At 49.8% G+C, this 19,797-nt stretch overlaps 1 protein-coding gene across 1 annotated transcript in view; it reads left to right on the top strand.

Annotated features, from left to right (window-relative positions):
• Positions 1-19,797, top strand: part of LOC116954775 (DNA topoisomerase 2-alpha-like) — a 59,066-nt gene that overhangs the window by 25,128 nt on the left and 14,141 nt on the right. The window contains exons 15-27 of the mRNA XM_032975561.2: positions 611-716; positions 2,180-2,289; positions 5,098-5,190; positions 6,437-6,551; positions 7,104-7,225; positions 7,745-7,893; positions 8,932-9,163; positions 13,511-13,645; positions 14,881-15,081; positions 15,943-16,138; positions 17,187-17,278; positions 17,668-17,823; positions 19,205-19,288. Coding sequence (XP_032831452.1) covers positions 611-716; positions 2,180-2,289; positions 5,098-5,190; positions 6,437-6,551; positions 7,104-7,225; positions 7,745-7,893; positions 8,932-9,163; positions 13,511-13,645; positions 14,881-15,081; positions 15,943-16,138; positions 17,187-17,278; positions 17,668-17,823; positions 19,205-19,288 — 1,791 coding nt within the window. The remainder of the gene's footprint in view (positions 1-610; positions 717-2,179; positions 2,290-5,097; positions 5,191-6,436; positions 6,552-7,103; positions 7,226-7,744; positions 7,894-8,931; positions 9,164-13,510; positions 13,646-14,880; positions 15,082-15,942; positions 16,139-17,186; positions 17,279-17,667; positions 17,824-19,204; positions 19,289-19,797) is intronic.

The following is a 19,797-nucleotide window of genomic DNA, read 5'->3' as shown; positions in this document are numbered from 1 at the left end:
GCAGTTCACAAAAAGCCAGATGCGGTTCTTCACCTGCACACAGAGGCACACAGGCACACATAGATGCACACGCAGGAACAGAGTCACACACAGCCATTCACACATACACACATGCACAGGCAGACTAATTAAAATTACTATCAACCTTTTTCTTCCGTTTCCATTCCAATGATGTACATGTACATCATGACGTAGAGTACATCATGGGAATGAAATTGGAAGAAAAACTAAAATAAAATAACTTAATTGGCACCGAGGCTTCCACAAGGTCATGCGGGAAGGCGTGTGTGGCACAGTTTGGTGCCAGCTATCGTAGAGTGCGGTCGTGTCCTTACAGTTCTCTGCGGTGAGTACAGTGTCTTTTAAAAACTGCGCTACTACGCCTCTCTAAATAAAATTCACGCCGAACCGCTCGCGCGTTCCAACACTCATCGGTGAACGGGTACAGCCACACCCTGCAACTAGCAGACGTCTCGGAGTGGGCGAGGGTTAAATAGCAATAATAATCATCAGACCTTGGTGAATTGACCGAGCCACGTGGCCCCACTCGTTCGCTCGGTCTCCCACCGCCACCTCTCCTTCCCCACCGCCCCCCCCCCCTTAAATGCAGGTGACCAAAAACAAGCAGGAGCTGCCCTTCTACAGCCTGCCTGAGTTCGAGGAGTGGAAGAAGGGCTCGGAGCTCAACAAGACCTGGAGAGTGAAGTACTACAAAGGTCTGAAGGACTCGCTGCCACCCCCGCTACACTTGTTCTCATGCTATGTACATTATTATGCATTATACAGTAGGACTCTCGATTATCCACGTGCGGTTTATCCGATTTGTGGATTAACCGCGTACCTAACATTTTTATGTAAATTAATAACTCGTGGATTTTCCATTAAGCACCAAATTAATAATCTTAAAACAGTTCTACTTTTATTCTTGTAAATGTTTATTACAAGTCACGTGCTTAAACCGAACAAATATGTTGTTACGGTTAATCCGAAATCCACGTGATCGCCTCTACAGTACAATAGTTGCATATATTTACAACAGTGTGCGGAGTTTGATTGATGTTTATTGACGTGGCTCCAATGCTGTCCACGTGGTGGACGTAAGTATTAATTCTAAATCGAAAGAGTAACAATCAAAATCATCAGTTGTGCTTCGGTTTGAGTTAAATTTACGAAACTGTGTGGTGGCAGAGACACTTAAACATAATTTCCACCTATATTCGTGGTGTCTTTTGGAGATCAGGCGGAAAATGTATAATTTTGGATTATCCTTGATTTTGAATTATCCGCGGCCGTCCTCCCCGTCATTAGCGCGAATAATCGAGTCTTACGGTGTATAATGTTTTAAACGTGGCACGCCACGCGTGGAAATGTGCAGAAAGAGTCAGGGGTGTAACAATGCGTGGGGAAATAGAGAACGAAATGAATGGGAAAGGAGGCCGGGACGGAAGTCCCCAAGACGGACAAAGAGGAGAAGGGCACGGCTCAAGATGAGCAGCAGGGAGAGTGAAGGAGGAGGGGGTGCGTGTGGGTGCAGGAAGGCGAGTAGGAGGGGAAGATGGAATGACCGAGCCAAGATATCTGGGATGGATGGATGATGATGAGAGTGGAGGAATGAGAGGGAGAAGAGAGAAGGAAGGAGCGAGTAGACGTGAGCTGCGGTGCGTTGCTTCGACGGGGGCGATGGGGAGAGGAGAGGGATTGAGAGTGGGGGGTCCCCACACAGACAGAACTTACGTGATTTGCAGGCGGCTCGAGCTGACTAAGATATTAAGAGATGTACTTAAGATGCTTGTTTACCCAGGAAGAACTCACTGAGTCTCAGAAAACTTTCAGGAGGGTCCTGCCAAACGTTCACAGGAGAGGGTAACGAATCTGAGTGTTTCACAATTAAGCATTTTGTGAATATTTTTTTCGGATATTGGCCAAAATTGGACTGTGATGCTGGCACACAATGGCCTATTATTTGTGGGGAAAAAAACCACCAGATCTATCATGTCAACAGCGAAGTAGAAGGCACTTAGTATCTGACTGATAATGCACCCGCAGTATTAACCAGGGCGGACTGCCAGATTCGAACCGTGAGCCTCTGCAGCAATCGGGGAACGCGCGGTTCTGGCTCTCGGTGTCATTGTGGCAATGGCCATTATAAACCACCATTGTCCCCCCCCCCCCCCGCCAGGTCTGGGCACGAGCACGGCGAAGGAGGCGAAGGAATATTTTGCGGAGATGGAGCGGCACCGCATCCCCTTCCGCTACATCGGCACCGAGGATGACAACGCCATCACTCTGGTGTGACCCTCGCTCGGCTGCTCGCTTGCTAGCTCGGACGCTTGCTCATTCACTCACCCGCTCGCCCACTTATTAGCTTCCTTATTCACTTGCTTGCTCACTTCTTCATGTGCCTATCTACTCGATCACTTACTCACACGAACGCTCACACACTCGCTTGCTCCCTCGTTAACTCATTCACTCACTCGCCCGCACACTCTCCCACTCATTAGCTCCTTTGTTCGCTCACTCGCTCTCCCCTCGCTCGCTTACGAGTTCGTAATAGCGATCCTTGAAGTACGATTCAGATTTATAATACCAGAAAACAGTGATGGTGGGCAGCTCTAGTATCGTTGAAAACTCAACACGTATGTCATGTTTCGGGAAAAATGGCCATAAATTTACTTGCTATGAAGAAGGGGCATTACCCAAAACATTGCCTCTTATATACATTTTATTTTTTTAAGTGTTGTTGACGAATGTGTAAAGTTTTTTTTGTAAAATTTTACTTATGCAGCAGGCACCCTCACCAGTTAATTTGTTGAACTCTTAGAGATAGCTGTCCACTTTATAACCTGGGATTTGGCAGAAGGAAGGAAGCAATGGCGAGCTGTAGAGGCGTCAATAATTAAAATGATTATCAAAACTAATCTATCCAAGAGAGGCACACTGAGTCCCAGGACTCTGCGACATTGGGTGTTTTCGTGACTGCAGGGATTCATCTTCTGGGTTCTTTCGGTAAAGTCACGTAGAATGGAGATAAAATAATAATAACAATAAAATTCTCATGACGTTTCGGCCACAACACAAGTAGCTTTCCTCAGGTGAAGAAACAGGACTGTCCGGAAGACAGCGCTTGAGTGAACCCTGCCAAGCTTAACAGCGTATTTTAAGCTGTGTGGGAGGAACAGAGCGCCTTGACAAAGGAGTTTACATATAAATTAGCATGTAACTGGGGGATTAGCATGATGTTGGTGTGAGGGATGAGCACCACGGAGAGCGACGAGCTCGGACCGGAGGAGGGGGGAGAGGAGTTTACATATAAATTATCATGTAACTGGGGGATTAGCATGATGTTGGTGTGAGGGATTAGCACTACGGAGAGCGACGAGCTGTACATAAAATCCGTGATCTGGTTCCGTCTGTAAAAGATGTGGTTCCAGACATACAGTACCCGGGCGTTTACAAACTAAGTTGCCTCTGCGGTAGCAGCTACATTGGAGAAACCAAACGACATATCTCGGACCGCATCCGTGAACATAAAGCAGACTTGAAACACGGTAGGATGAACACCTCAGCCGTGGCAGACCACTGTTATAATTCAGTGGGCTCACGTGACATTGACTTCTCCAAGACAGAGGTTCTCTGCAAGCCATCCGGCTACCATGAGAGATTCGTTCATGAGGCTATCCACATATACAAACACAGGCAATTTCAACCGAGAAGATGGATTCTGGCTTAGTAACCATTGGAAAGACGTTATAAACCATTTCGGTTCTTGATTGATTGTATTTTACGGTGACTTTCAGACCGCAGTCCATTCGCTGGCACTGCCTATTAGTACCTTTCACACGACGGTCAATAGTATAGTTCATAGCATTTTGTATAATAATAAATAGTATAACAGTGTAATGTTTAACATAATTCATAAGGCAATATATAGTACCGTAATTGTATAGTGAATATACAGCAGTGTGGTATACAGTAGGGTTGGTAGAATAATACATAGTGTAATACTACAAGTCTAATATTTTATAGTCTAAAGTATAGGGTAGTGTATAGTAACGCATTGTATAATTCAAGGGTGGGGTTTGTCTATGGATACGATATTATACAATGTAGTTTAGATTGGAAGGTATAATATTGTAATGTATAGTAGTCCAGTTTATAGCATAGTTATAACGCAACACAGGACAGAGCAGCGCACCGTGGCCGTTTCCTCCTCTTCCTCCCCCTCCTTCATTCCGAACATAGATGTACTCGTCCGTCTGAACAAAGCTCGTCGCTCTTCGTGGTGTTAATCCCTCATACTAACATCATGCTAATCCTCCTGTTACATGCTAATTTACTGTTGATATGTAAACTCCTCTCCCCCCTCCTCCGTTCCATACATAGATGCACTCGTCCGTCTGAACAAAGCTCGTCGCTCTCCGTGGTGCTAATTCCTCACACCAACATCATGCTAATCCCACAGTTACATGATAATTTATATGTAAACTCCTCTTCCCCCCTCCTCCGGTCCGAGCTCGTCGCTCTCCGTGGTGCTCATCCCTCACACCAACATCATGCTAATCCCCCAGTTACATGATAATTTATATGTAAACTCCTTTGTCAAGGCGCTCTGTTCCTCCCACACAGCTTAAAATACGCTGTCAAGCTTGGCAGGGTTCACTCAAGCGCTGTCTTCCGGACAGTCCTGTTTCTTCACCTGAGGAAAGCTACTTGTGTTGTGGCCGAAACGTCGTGAGAATTTTATTCTGTTATTATTTTTATTATTTTATCTCCATTCTACGTGACTTTACCGAAAGAACCCAGAAGATTGGGTGTTTTATTTGAAGATGTTTTTGGGCAATTGTGTTTATGCACGTGGGGAGGAAAACGGAGCACCCGGGGAAAACTCCACGCATGCTCATGAGGGGAGTGTGGGGTGGGGGCGACGGGGGGCGACACGCTACCCTGGTACGGATGGAAATAGATGGACGGAGACTGGTCGATGCTATTGGCTGTGGTGACCTCTTGACCTTAACCGCTGTAATTGCACCCCGTCGTGATTCGCTGTCTTGGCTCTTTTTGTCCCCCACTTGCCTCCCCCTCCCCCGCCCACCGTAGGCGTTCAGCAAGAAGAAAGTCGACGACCGTAAAGAGTGGCTCACCAACTGGATGGAGGATCGCAGGCAGAGGCGGTTGCACGGGCTGCCCGAGGTGGGGACGGGCCAGTGCTCGTGTCAATTTTCTCAGGTTGATTTTGTTGAACAGCCAGGGCTGAGAACTCGAGAGGCCGGGATGAGAGTGATGACCTGGGTCAACAAGAGAATTACAAATGAAGAAGCGGATTATTAAATGGAGTGCAGCGACAAAGCCAGTCAAAATCAGTGCAAAAGCGAGCTGTGTTGCTTTGGGCAAAGTCAGCTCGGGCAGATTGTTTTTCGACTGGTCACAGCACTTTTACAAAATTAAGTCACGGAAACATTAAACGCATATAGGGTAACGGTTTGCCTTTTGGCTTTCTCTTGCCTGGCACTGGGTGAGACTAGGCCGTAAAGAGGGCTTTGTCTGGTGTAGGCCAATCAGTTTCAAAGACAATGCATATGTAGTGACTAAATCGGAGATGATAAAACTTGGAGACTCTTATTTATTAACGAGCACTATCGGGGTTAACACATTTAATATTTAGTCCGTCTATTATCGGCGACGCTACTTAGTTAAAACAGTTGGTAGGCTGTCTGACTCGCGGCACCCCGAGATGGTAGAGATGGAGGCGACGACGAGAAGGACGGTGACGATGGACTTGAGCAGCACGACGGGGATCCCACTCCTAACAAGAGCCCCCACAGGGGCCCCTCTTATACTGTCAGCGTGGCCTCGCTCTGCCCCCGGCCGCGTCCCCGTTCTGGAACCTACCAGCGGGTTCCTGGTGGGCCCCTTCTGTTACCTCTCCCCTCTAGATCCCCCTCTCGTGTATATCCTGGCCTGCTGACGTCAGAACTGCCGTACGCCGCGGATCCCCTTTTCTTTCAGCAGCCAGAGCTGTGCCACGACACATTATCAGCGCATGTTTGTTTGCATGTTCAACACCAGTAGGTGTGGTTAATGCAGTGCTTGATTCCTTGCAAAAGGTCTCTTGGTGTTTGAACATCTTAACACCTCTTGTTGTATTGCCACAAGGGGTAAAACCTATTCTTATTTTTTTCATCGGGCGACTGTTGTTCATGTATGCCAACAGACACAGATATATACGATGTCAAATGCAAATGCAGGTGAAATGTTACCATTGTAAGAATTGACGAATTGGCATTAAACTGTCATTTAGTTTTGGAGGGAAAGCGAGGATATTTTTTTCAAAGCGACGGAACTCCGGGTGTCTGGGGGGCATTAATTTGAGAACGATCCGGGTGTCTGGGGGGCATTAATTTGAGAACGATCCCCGCCGCGTGACCGTCTCGCGCAGCAATTCCTGTACGGCAAGGAGACCAAGTACCTGACCTACAACGACTTCATCAACAAGGAGCTCATCCTCTTCTCCAACTCCGACAACGAGCGCTCCATCCCTTCGCTGGTTGACGGTGCGTGGCTGTGGGCCTTGAGCGGGTGGGGGTGTGGGGTGGCGCCTTGGTCTACAACAACAACAATCACCACGGCGCTTGTGCCAGGCTAGGTGCACTTTAAGGCTACGTGTGTCGAACGCCCGCTGCCAGGAGGTCACGGGAACGACCCAGGTGCCATGGATTGACTGACTGAGATGACTGGCCGATGCACCACCTGTGCCCCCCCTACTGTGCCAACGTGGTCCACGCACGCACGCACGCATACTGGCACGTGTGTATAATGACCAGTTGGCCTGTCGCTGCATGTGCACCACGTATTTAATTGTATGCCTTCTATTGCCTCAAATCAACAAGGGGAGTTGAACCGATTGAAGACCCGCCCTTCCTGTTTAGGCCCCACCCTTTCCTGTCTCGGCCACGCCTTTCGTGAGTGATAGCCAAGTCGCTTCTGTAAAAAGAGCTACCAAAGCTCAGGGGGCCTTACCTGGTAAAATTAAAAAGAGTTTAGTTTAATATAGTGTTGTTTTCATTGTGTGCCTCTACCCCGACCCCCGTCTCCTCCCCGTGCAGGGTTAAAACCCGGGCAGAGGAAGGTCCTCTTCACCTGCTTCAAGCGCAACGACAAGCGCGAGGTGAAGGTGGCGCAGCTCGCCGGCTCTGTGGCCGAGATGTCGGCTTACCATCACGGAGAGGTGAGCCGTGGGAAAAACATTGAAGGCGGAACAACCTCCCCAGCCCCGCTCCCCCCTCGTCCTCCTGTCACACCAATGACTCTTGTTTCCCCTGCATGTCTGGGACTACCTCTCCCTCCTTCTTCCCTTACCACCCAGATAAAAGCACATGGCTCCCCGACGCGATTCCTTTGTGTGAAAGAGGCGATTGATGTTTGCCATCCCGTACACCCACGGTTAAATTCCCCCGCCTTATATCGACCGGTCGCGTCGGGTCTGAGGGCCCCCAAGTTTGTCCCCGTCTGGTTTTCCTGTCACCTAAAGCGTTGTTACGGGCCTATGTTGTTGTTGTTTCATAAAATCCTCTTTAAAAATGAAAAAACGAAGCAACCTTTGCAGGTTCTTGGTTACAGGAACGTGGAATTGCCAACATTCCCTCCGGCGGCTGCCAGCAGAGGCGGGCGCTCGCGTGGCCGTTTAACCACCATCTGACATGGGCCGACGTTGTTATCCTCCTCCGCGTTTTGTCGTCTTTGGCAGCAATCGCTGATGATGACCATCATCAACCTGGCGCAAAACTTCGTGGGCAGCAACAACGTGAACCTCCTGCAGCCCATCGGGCAGTTCGGCACTCGCCTCCACGGTGGCAAGGACGCCGCCAGCCCCCGTTACATCTTCACCATGCTCAGGTGACCGCCACTGCCGTCACCGCTCTCCTCCACTCCCACCACTCCCCCCTCTGCTGCCTCTCTCTTCACTCTTACCACTTCCACTCCTGCCTCCTTCTCTGCTTCCACCACTCTCTCTCTCCACTCCCACCATTCCCTCTCTCTCCGCTCTCACTGCTCTGTCTCTCCACCCCCGCAATTTCCTCTCTCCACTCCCACCACTCTCTCTGCATGTGTTGTAGGTCTTACACTTGCATGTGTTGTGTGTAATTTGCATTATAAATTTACCCAATTGGCATTACACAGCAGCAATCATCGCCCTCCCTACTGGCAGACTAATGCAAATGAGACTCATCCAGGTCGCTTTGAGTTCTCACCCCGGTTTTGATCTTCCACGAAGCTCATGGTCCACCCTAAACCGCATCCACTGCACAAACCATGACAAGATTAAAAACTCTCAAGTAGTGTGGGACTGTGGTCATCCAGAACGGACCGCACAATGTGTACCTACGCAACGCCCCAATCCACAAATATGAAAGAGACATCACAGCGATGTACTACTTTGCTGCTCCTTATGCGCTCGTCTGGCTTGATCACCTGAATGTGAAATTGTGGTTGCCGTGCGTGTACATCAGCCGTACGGAAGAATAAGATCTGGCTAAACAAAATTAAACTTGACCAGTAGCTACTGGATCTGTTGAGTCTTGTGTGTTACACACTCTGTGTGTGTTACGAGCGTCAAGGAGCGTAAACCAATCACGCAAACTCGGTCATCCTCGCAGCTGGCAGCGGCTTTTGGCTGGCCATCGAACAAAGGCGGTCGCTGCATCGCGCGCTTTCAGATGCGCTTCCGCGGCCGTCTGGAATGCTCTTCTTTCCGATGTTAGGAAGCCACTGGAGCTATGCACTTTTAGATTTGCTATATTGAAAACTAATTTATTTACAACTGCTTTTTGTGTTTAGTTGTGTTGTCATTTCCCCACACCTCCGATTATCACGGTTGGCTACATTGTAACCGCCGCCGCTTCCGCCACCGGTTCTTCTGCCGCACCCCTACAGCCCGCTGGCACGCATGCTGTACCCGGCCGTGGACGACAACCTGCTGCGCTTCCTGTGGGATGACAACCAGCGCGTGGAGCCCGAGTGGTATTGCCCCATCATCCCGCTGGTGCTGGTGAACGGCGCCGACGGCATCGGCACGGGCTGGGCCTCGAGGATCCTCAACTACGACACGCGGGAGATCGTCAACAACATCCGGCGCATGCTCGACGGAGAAGAACCCCTGCTCATGGTGAGGACGGCCGTGTTTTTTTTTTCTTTTCTCTCAACGGCGCAACCGAGCTGCACCGGGGCCACCGCCCAGTCAGCGGTGGCGATGTGAGACTACCAGCGACGTGAGACTACCAGCGATGTGAGACTACCAGTGATGTGAGACTACCAGTGATGTGAGACTGCCAGCGATGTGAGACTACCAGTGATGTGAGACTACCAGTGATGTGAGACTACCAGTGATGTGAGACTACCAGTGATGTGAGACTACCAGTGATGTGAGACTACCAGTGATGTGAGACTACCAGTGATGTGAGACTACCAGTGATGTGAGACTACCAGTGATGTGAGACTACCAGTGATGTGAGACTACCAGTGATGTGAGACTACCAGTGATGTGAGACTACCAGTGATGTGAGACTACCAGTGATGTGAGACTACCAGTGATGTGAGACTACCAGTGATGTGAGACTACCAGTGATGTGAGCCTACCAGTGATGTGAGGCTACCAGCGACGTGAGACTACCAGCGTTGTGAGACTACCAGCGATGTGAGACTACCAGTGATGTGAGACTACCAGCGATGTGAGACTACCCGTGATGTGAGACTACCAGTGATGTGAGACTACCATTGATGTGAGACTACCAGTGATGTGAGACTACCAGTGATGTGAGACTACCAGTGATGTGAGACTACCAGCGACGTGAGACTACCAGTGACGTGAGACTACCAGCGATGTGAGACTACCAGCGTTGTGAGACTACCAGTGATGTGAGACTACCAGTGATGTGAGACTACCAGTGATGTGAGATGTGAGACTACCAGCGATGTGAGACTAGCAGTGATTTTGATTTAAAGCTTTCGTGACTGCAGTAATTCATATTCTTAGTTCTTTCGGTAAAGTCACGTTGAAGGGAAACAATAAAATAATAAAATATATATAAAACAATAAAAATTCTCACGACGTTTCGACCATAACACAGTCGTCATCAGGTGTGTCGGTTTGCATAAATTTATTTATTTTAAACGGTGTATTTATTTATTTAAAAAAAAGATCTCCAAAATCTTGAATAAACACAAGATCCAGGTCCGTTTCAACACATTACATAAAATCCGTGATCTGGTTCCGTCTGTAAAAGATGTGATTCTGGACATACAATACCCTGGTGTCTACAAACTAAGTTGCCTCTGTGGTAGTAGTTACATTGGAGAAACCAAACGCCATGTCTCGGACCGCATTCGTGAACACAAAGCAGACCTTAAACACGGTAGGACCAACACCTCGGCCGTGGCAGATCATTGTTATAATTCAGTAGGCTCACATGACGTTGACTTTTCCAAGACAGAGGTTCTTTGTAAGCCATCTGGCTACCATGAGAGATTCATTCATGAGGCTATCCACATATACAAGCACAGAGACAATTTCAACCGAGAAGATGGATTCTGGCTTAGCAATCATTGGAAAGATTTGATAAACCATTTCAGGTCTTAATTGATTGTTCAAGCTTACAGTGGCTTTCTGACAGCATACATTAAATTTTTCGTCTCCCCCCTCCTCTTACAGTGGCTTTCTGACAGCATACATTAAATTTTTCGTCTCCCCCCTCCTCTTTTCAGAACATAGATGGACTAGTCCTTCTAAATAAACTGCTAAATCACTGCGCGTGGCGCTAACGGTTTTTTATAAATAAATAAACCGTTGAAAAATAAATAAATTTATGCAAACCGACACACCTGATGACGCCCGTTTGTGTTATGGTCGAAACTTCGTGATAATTTTTATTGTTTTATATATTTTATTATTTTATTGTTTCCCTTCAACGTGACTTTACCGAAAGAACTAAGATTATACTACCAGTGATGTGAGACTGCCAGTGATGTGAGACTACCAGTGATGTGAGACTACCAGCGATGTGAGACCACCAGTGATGTGAGACTACCAGCGTTGTGAGACTACCAGTGATGTGAGACTACCAGTGATGTGAGACTACCAGCGATGTGAGACTACCAGTGATGTGAGACTACCAGCGATGTGAGACTACCAGTGATGTGAGACTACCAGTGATGTGAGACTACCAGTGATGTGAGATTACCAGTGATGTGAGACTACCAGTGATGTGAGACTACCAGCGATGTGAGACTACCAGCGTTGTGAGACTACCAGTGATGTGAGACTACCAGCGTTGTGAGACTACCAGCGATGTGAGACTACCAGCGATGTGAGACTACCAGCGATGTGAGACTACCAGCGTTGTGAGACTACCAGTGATGTGAGACTACCAGCGATGTGAGACTACCAGCGATGTGAGACTACCAGCGTTGTGAGACTACCAGCGTTGTGAGACTACCAGTGATGTGAGATGTGAGACTACCAGCGATGTGAGACTACCAGCGATGTGAGACTACCAGTGTTGTGAGACTACCAGTGATGTGAGACTACCAGCGATGTGAGGCTACCAGCGATGTGAGGCTACCAGTGATGTGAGACTACCAGTGATGTGAGACTACCAGTGTTGTGAGACTACCAGTGATGTGAGACTACCAGCGATGTGAGACTACCAGCGATGTGAGACTACCAGCGATGTGAGACTACCAGCAATGTGAGACTACCAGCGTTGTGAGACTGCCAGCGATGTGAAACCACCGGCATCGTGACACCACCGGCATTGTGAGACCACCGGCATTGTGAGACCACCGGCATTGTGAGACCACCGGCATTGTGAGACCACCGGCATTGTGAGACCACCGGCATTGTGACACCGCCGGCATTGTGAAACCACCGGCATTGTGAGACCACCGGCATTGTGAGACTGCCGAACCAGAGCCGTGCTGCTGACGCTCGACGCCCAGTGAAACGGGAGGGGATGCGCCCGTTGGTGACGGGGGGACACTGTGTTTTTGCGTTGGGACTGACTTAAATCACAGGCGATGGATTTGCTGGGTCATAAAACACGTGCCAGTGGGAAAGGAGTCTCTCACTTTGTTCGCCGGAGTGTTCATATCGGCCACAAAACACGGCCATACAGTTACCCACTCCTCTACCAACCAGCCAGCCTACCCGCCCCACGCACTCCTTCAGCTCGTCTCTGTCTTCAGCAAATCTCAACCGCTCGGTCCCACCTCAATGGCTCACCCAGCGAGTGAGCGAATGGTACTGCTCAGTGAGTAAGTGAGTGGTATTCCTCCAGTGAGTGAGGAGTGGTACTGCTCCAGTGACTAAGTGAGTGGTATTGCCTCAGTGACTAAGTGAGTGGTATTGCTCCAGTGAGTGAGGAGTGGTACTGCTCCAGTGACTAAGTGAGTGGTATTGCTCCAGTGAGTGAGGAGTGGTACTGCTCCAGTGACTGAGTGAGTGGTACTGCCCCGGTGAGCGAGGAGTGGTACTGCTCCAGTGAGTAAGTGAGTGGTATTGCTCCAGTGAGTGAGCGAATGGTACTGCTCCAGTGAGTAAGTGAGTGAGCGAATGGTACTGCTCCAGTGAGTAAGTGAGTGGTATCGCGCCAGTGAGTGTGAGGAGTGGTACTGCCCCAGTAAATGAGTGGTACTGCCCAGTGAGTAAGTGAGTGGTACTTCCCAGTGGGTTAATGAGTGGTACTGCCCAGTGAGTAAATGAGAGGTACTGCCCAGTGAGTGAGTGGTACTGTCCAGTGAGTAAGTGAGTGGTACTGCCCAGTGAGTAAATGAGTCGTACTGCCCAGTGGGTTAATGAGTGGTACTGCCCAGTGAGTAAATGAGTGGTACTGCCCAGTGAATGAGTGGTACTGCCCAGTGGGTGAGTGGTACTGCCTCAGTGAGTAAATGAGTGGTACTGCCCAGTGAGTAAATGAGTGGTACTGCCCAGTGAGTGAGTGAGTGGTACTGCCCAGTGAGTGAGAGGTACTGCCTCAGTGAGTAAATGAGTGGTACTGCCCAGTGAATAAATGAGTGGTACTGCTCAGTGAGTGAGTGAGTGGTACTGCCCAGTGAATAAATGAGTGGTACTGCCCAGTGAGTGAGTGAGTGGTACTGCCCAGTGAGTAAATGAGTGGTACTGCCCAGTGAGTGAGTGGTACTGCCCAGTGAGTAAATGAGTGGTACTGCCCAGTGGGTGAGTGAGAAAGAATGGTGCTGGACAAACCACCACCGGTGAAGGTGCCATGCCGGCCTTAACGAGCACTCACTGCGTGTATTTTCCTACACTGCGCCGGCGTATACGTCAGTCTCCACCACACTTTCTCCCGCATGCATAGAGCCACAAAAAAGCATTTTCCTGCTGGCACTCGAGACCGTTATCCACAGGCACCCGTGGGCCCCATGGTGTATCGAGAAGGACCCCGCCCTGCTTTGGCCACGTCATTTTTATCTCTCGCTTTGTGTCTGGTAACGACAGGGTCCCAGGTACAAGAACTTCAAGGGCACCATCGATGAACTGGGTCCCAACCAGTACCTGATGAGCGGGGAGGTGGCCGTGCTGGACTCCACCACGGTGGAGATCACGGAGCTTCCTGTGCGCACTTGGACACAGGTAACGCACACCTGGGACACGAGTACATTGCACCCTGGGTAAGAGGGAATAGGGATGCTTATACATAGGTGCAGGCATACTTGTGTAGTGAGTCGCAGACGTTGTCTTGGGAGCAACACTATTTATTTCACCAACTCATCATAACATAACACAACCTACACTTGGGTGTTGAATGCTCATCTAGCCACGCTACGGCAGAACTAGACACGGTTCGCTATCCCGGCCCGGACCACGAGCTGGGTCCCGAACCGCGTGGCTAGAGGCCTCTTTTACCTGACGTGGATCTTCATCACCAGCAACACGAAGAACCCCGAGCCCCTCACGGGGCCCCCATTATATCGGCCTGGGCTGGCTCCGCCCCTCGCCCCGCCCACCTTCTAGATCTCTCGAGCTCTTTCCCGAAGGCTCCCGAGAGCTCTTTTATACCACGTGACCGCCCAGCGGCTCCCGTCCACCGGTGGCCCCCCTCCAATATCATCCGGTCACGTGTCGGCAGGTCAACCAGCGTATCATGCCCCAAGGTAACCCTGGCTGGCTGACGCTCCCTCTCGCTCCCTCACCGGGAGCCCGCACCGCACACTGTGCGTGGTGCATCCGTGCGGTACTACGCCCAGTGAGCGGGCTACACGTAATGCCAACACATTATCCGCCGTGGCTTCGTAAGCCCGGCACCACACAGTGACATTCACAGTCACTACACTTGTACAGCTGGGCACACGGTGCAGTCATACTTGGACACGCACCTGAACTTGAGTACGGACGCCTATATTAATAGGTGTAGAACATTTAATGCACAGGTACAAACACTCTGATAACACTTGGACACCTGGTCGCAGGTACACATCTGGACACAGGTACCCACATTACTCAGGCAAGGTGCACACACACACACAAAGGTACAGACACCTGGGTACAGGTACCACATTGTGGGGAAGTCAACAGTGGTTTTTGTCCTATGGATAGACTCGCCCCCCCACAAAGGGGAATGTGGAATTTCCACCAATGGCTCTTGCAGGGCTGTAAACAGGAGATGAGTACCAATGCCTGAATCAATGCTCATTTGAGCAGGAGATCGCTTTGACCTTTATTGACATTGTAATACGAACTCCAATGTCGTCACACGGTGGTGGAGACGGCTGCGGCCCCCCCTGAGTGGTGCGTTTGTTTACCGTTGCTCAACCGCTTGTCCCCTGTGTCTTCTTCCGCCCTGCTCCCCCCCCCACCACCACGCGCAGGCATACAAGGAGACGGTCCTGGAGCCCATGCTGACGGGCACAGACAAGACGCCGCCGCTGATCTCCGACTACAAGGAGTACCACACGGACACCACCGTCAAGTTCGTGATCAGGATGAGCGAGGAGAAGCTCACGCAGGCCGAAGCCACCGGGCTCCACAAGGTCTTCAAGCTGCAGAGCTCAGCCACCTGCAACTCCATGGTGCGTGCCGGGACGGCGGCGCTGACGGCGCTGGCGGCGGTGCTGCTGCTGCTGCTAGGCAACTTGACGTTGATGGGCAGTGATGGATAGTAATGGGTGGTGCTGCTAGGCCACTTGACTGTGATGGGCAGTGATGGATAGTGATGGGTGATGCTGCTTGCCAACTTGACGGTGATGGGCGGTGATGGATAATGATGGGCAGTGATGCTGCTGCTAGGCAACTTGATAGTGATGGCCAGTGATGGATAGTCATAGGCGGTGATGGATAGTAATGGGCAGTGATGGATAGGATGGGCGGTGGTGCTGCTAGGCAACGAGACAGTGACGGGCAGTGATGGATAGTGATGGGCGGTCGACACGTGTCGACACACGTGTTTACACGTATTCTTGTGTTTACACGTGTGTCGACACACGTGTTTACACGTATTCTTGGTTATTTCGGTAAAGTCACGTTGAAGGGAAACAAAATAATATATATAAAACAATAAAATTCTCACGACGTTTCGACTGTAACACAAACAGTCATCATCAGGTCACACCTGATGATGACAGGTCACACCTGATGATGCCTGTTTGTGTTACAGTCGAAACGTCGTGAGAATTTTATTGGTTTATATTTATTTTATTATTTTATTGTTTCCCTTCAACGTGACTTTACCGAAAGAACCAAGAATATGAATCACTGCAGTCACAAAAGCTTTAAATCAGTGTTTACACGTGTCGACAAACGTGTTTACACGTGTCGACACACGTGTTTACACGTGTCGACGCCGGTCGATACACGTCTTTACACGTGTCGACGCCGGTCGACACGTGTCAATGCGTGTCGACACAAGTTTTTACACGCGTCACCGCGCGCAGGTTCTCTTTGACCACATGGGCTGCCTGCGGAAGTACGAGTCCGTGGCCGACATCCTGCGCGAGTTCTACGAGCTGCGCATCAAGTACTACAGCCTGCGCAAGGAGTGGCTGGAGGGCATGCTCCACGCCGAGTCCTCCAAGCTCAACAACCAGGCGCGCTTCATCCTCGAGAAGATCGAGGGCAAGATCACCATCGGTGAGCTCATAACTAAACAGAAAAACTCAGCCAGTTTTATTTTACCGGGTAAGGTCCCACTGAGCTATGTAGCTCTTGTTTTCAGAAGTGGCCTGGCTATCACAAACGATGGCCCCGTGAAGTGGCTCATCATCATCAAGTGGACATATATAGCAGCAGCCGCCAAATACTCTAAACGCGTAATGTCGATCCTGAATGTGGAGGGGAAAACGGAAGACCAGGAGAAAATTCTATGCGACCGCGGGGAGAGAGAGAGACACGCAAACGCCAAATATACAACACACGTCAGGGTCGGGATCGAACCCACGACCAGCTGGGGTTGTTGCCAAGAGGACAAATGTGATACGATACAAAACGTCGTCTGCGGTTTCCCCTTCCTAGTACTTCTTGAGTCGTTCTCTCTATCTCGAGAGCGAGTTGATACCGTGCTGCTGCTGCTGCGGCGGCGGCGTCACGTCATTGTTAATGTTTTCTGAAATTCAATTCAATTGTGCTATGATTAGTCGAATTGATCGTGACACAGCATTTCTTTGGCCTTTAGTTTGTTTGCCATTCCCCCTGCACCTCCGATAAGCACGGTTTAGACTGCTATGATCAGTCTAAAAATTATCTGCCTGAGCCAACTTAATCTTCAAACAATACATTATTTAACATTGATTTATGTTTGTCCAATAATTTCGAATTTTGATGTCCCAATACGGTCAACGTTGCGAATGAGACACCTCCTGGCCTCTTTGAGCTCTCGCCTAGTTAAAGAGAATCAACTGGAAACTTGAACTCACTCACTCATTGTCTCACTCAAATCAATTACCCACTCATTCACCATCTCACCCACCCAAGCACTCGGTCACTCGCTCAGTCACCCACTCATTCACTCCGCCGGCTCGTACATTAACGGACTCGAGTTTTGGTGACCCAAGTCCCTCTTGAAAGTGAGACTCTCCTCCTGGGGTGAAATAACATAAACGTTCAACTTTTATTTTGCGTGATTTAAACGTGGAAAACGTTCTGTCTCATCCCAACCCCCCCCCCCCCTCCAAACTTGCAGAAAACAAACCAAAGAAAGAGCTCATCCAGATGTTGCTGAAGCGCGGCTACGACTCGGACCCCATCAAGAACTGGAAAGACGCCCAGGAGAAGGTGCGGAGTTCAGACGCGAGCTGTGCGTGTGTACATTTTGTGTCTGTGTTTACGTGCATGTGTGTGTCTTGCTAACAGAACTTGCCCAAACAGTCTGTTAGGGCTATATAGGGGAGCGGTGGTGTGCTAGTGGCTAGCGCGCCGCGCTATTAACCCATCAACCCAATTAATATGTGACCGCTGCCTTTCTCATTGCTCCCTCTCTGACCGCCCCCTTGTAACGTTCTCACCCCGTGCCCCTACTGGACATCTGTGAAAAAGAGCTTCATAGCTCATCGGATTCCACCTCCAGTCTAAATAAACATCCTGATTCCGATGAAGATTCTGACTCTGACCACCCCTTTTCTGACCACCCCTTTCTGATCCGTCTCCCCTTCCTCACCACGCAGGCTGTGGACGGCGGCGGCGGTGGTGCTGACAGCGACAGCGACGCCTCTGACGCGGCCGGAGGCACTGGCCCCAACTTCAATTACATCCTCAACATGCCGCTGTGGAGCCTGTCGCGTGAACGCAAGGACGAGCTCGTGAAGCAGCGTGACATCAAGGTGCCTACCGCCCACCACCCACATCACCCCCCCCCCCCCGTCCACCACCCACCACCCCCCCAGTTCACTTCCCACTGCCCATCACCTACCGCCCACAGCCCACCACCCATCGCCCACCACTGTCCCGTCTACCGCCCACTGCCACCACCGCTGCTAGAGTTGCCCCTCTGAGCTCATCGTCGAATCAGATCGTCCGTGCATTCGACATCGGCGTCGTTCGTACAGGGCAATCACGAGGGGGCCATGTCACCACCCTGGTAAAATTTATCGCCGGATATTTTCTACTCTACTTGAGAAGGTGGCGCTTGACGGGTAGCCAGCAGGCCACAGTGAGAGGTATTCTGGATGTGGTGCGCCGGGTGCAAGCTTGATACTGCTCCATGGTTGCGTTCGGAGTCGGCGCTGGGAGCGAGAGTGTCAGCGTTACGGGACGTGGTCGTGTCTACGGGAAGCATCTCCCGTTTGCTAAAACTAAAACAGTTTTTTATTTCACCAGGTAAGGTCCACTGAGCCGTGTACAGCATACCTGTCAACGCATATGGTTTACCCGTATTCCTCCACAGGGAAATTGAGTTTTCTGGTTTCCTGGTCCATACGGCCACTGGCGGAGCCAGTGAGGGGGGTGGGGTGGCACGTGCCCCCCCAATGATCCGATCGAAATCCCTAATTTCGATCGGATCATTGGGGTTTATTAGTAATAAATGGGCATTTTGCGACCCCCACTGCCACTGTGTAGCATATTATTATGTTTTCGGACTCTATGAGATGATAGGACAATAGTCTGAGTCCATTATTGGCAATAAGTAACGGCAAAGCGGTTATAAGTGACTCACAGAATTGTGCGCAGTTGCGTATACAGTACACGACTTCCCTGAAGGCATTCACCTTCAGCGAGCACGATGCTGATCACATACTTTTCGAATTCGACCCTCGATCGATGGCTGCGCCATCGCCGCACATGCGTCGAATAAAAAGCAAGGGACAAGTCCTTACTTACTGACAACTCCTTTATCATTTTTCATTGCTGGAGGGGTTGCTCCCTCTACCTGAAAATCCTGGCTCCGCCATTGCATACGGCATACAACCGTTTCAAAACGGGCAACATTTTAAAAATAATTTTCGTCTGTTTGTGTTTCTCCCTTGTGGTGGGACTTTGTAGGATGAACGTTGAAAATTATAAGGGCACGGGGTGACCGATAAGGTCTGAATTGGTCTGTAATAAGGTAGGCACTGATAAAGGGCTTGACATGTATGGTTTAGCTCTTTTTCAAAAGCGACCTGGCTATCACAAATTACAGCTCAACGAAGTGGCTTATCATCATCATCATCCCGTGGAAATGAATAGCAGCAGCCAAATACTATAAACTCTGTGCTGCTTCAGGCCAAGGAGCTGTTGGAGCTGAAGCGGAAGAGTCCCTCGGAGCTGTGGAAGGAGGACCTGGCCACCTTCGTGGAGGAGCTGGACGTGAGTGGAGGCGCGGTCTTCAAAGCCACTGCCATAATAGCGGCAGCAACTAGCACCAACAGCTAGGACTGGAAGTGACACACCAGCGTCAGCATTAACCCTGATTTGTAGCATATTACAGGTGCTGCCGTGGTGTAATGGTCATCACACCAGACTTGATATCTAGAGTTTGCCTATCCTTTCTCTTTATATGACAGTTTTATTTAGGTTCTGCGGTATCCTTTCGGCATTGATCCATTCGCGGAATCGGCCAAAAACTCTCAATGCAGGACTCTTCCGGAAACGAGCCTTGAGACTCAAGTGAGGCTTGGCCTGGGCAAAGGACGTCATCATTATCGTAATTATTTATCAGGTAAACAAAAAAAACGAAACATTTTTATTTTACCAGGTAAGGCCCACTGAACTCTATACCTGTTTTTCAGACGCGACCTGGCCACAAATGATAGCTCAACGATGTGGCTTATCACGTGCAAATTTATAGCAGCCAAATACTCCAAACGCATGTTTCT

The sequence above is a fragment of the Petromyzon marinus genome, chromosome 56, assembly GCF_048934315.1.
Source record: "Petromyzon marinus isolate PM22_M1 ecotype Great Lakes invasive population chromosome 56, UKy_Petmar_22M1.pri1.0, whole genome shotgun sequence".
NCBI classification, from domain to species: domain Eukaryota; kingdom Metazoa; phylum Chordata; class Hyperoartia; order Petromyzontiformes; family Petromyzontidae; genus Petromyzon; species Petromyzon marinus.
The sequence above is the reverse complement of the archived record's forward strand: the minus strand, read 5'-3'. Positions and strand labels throughout refer to the sequence as shown.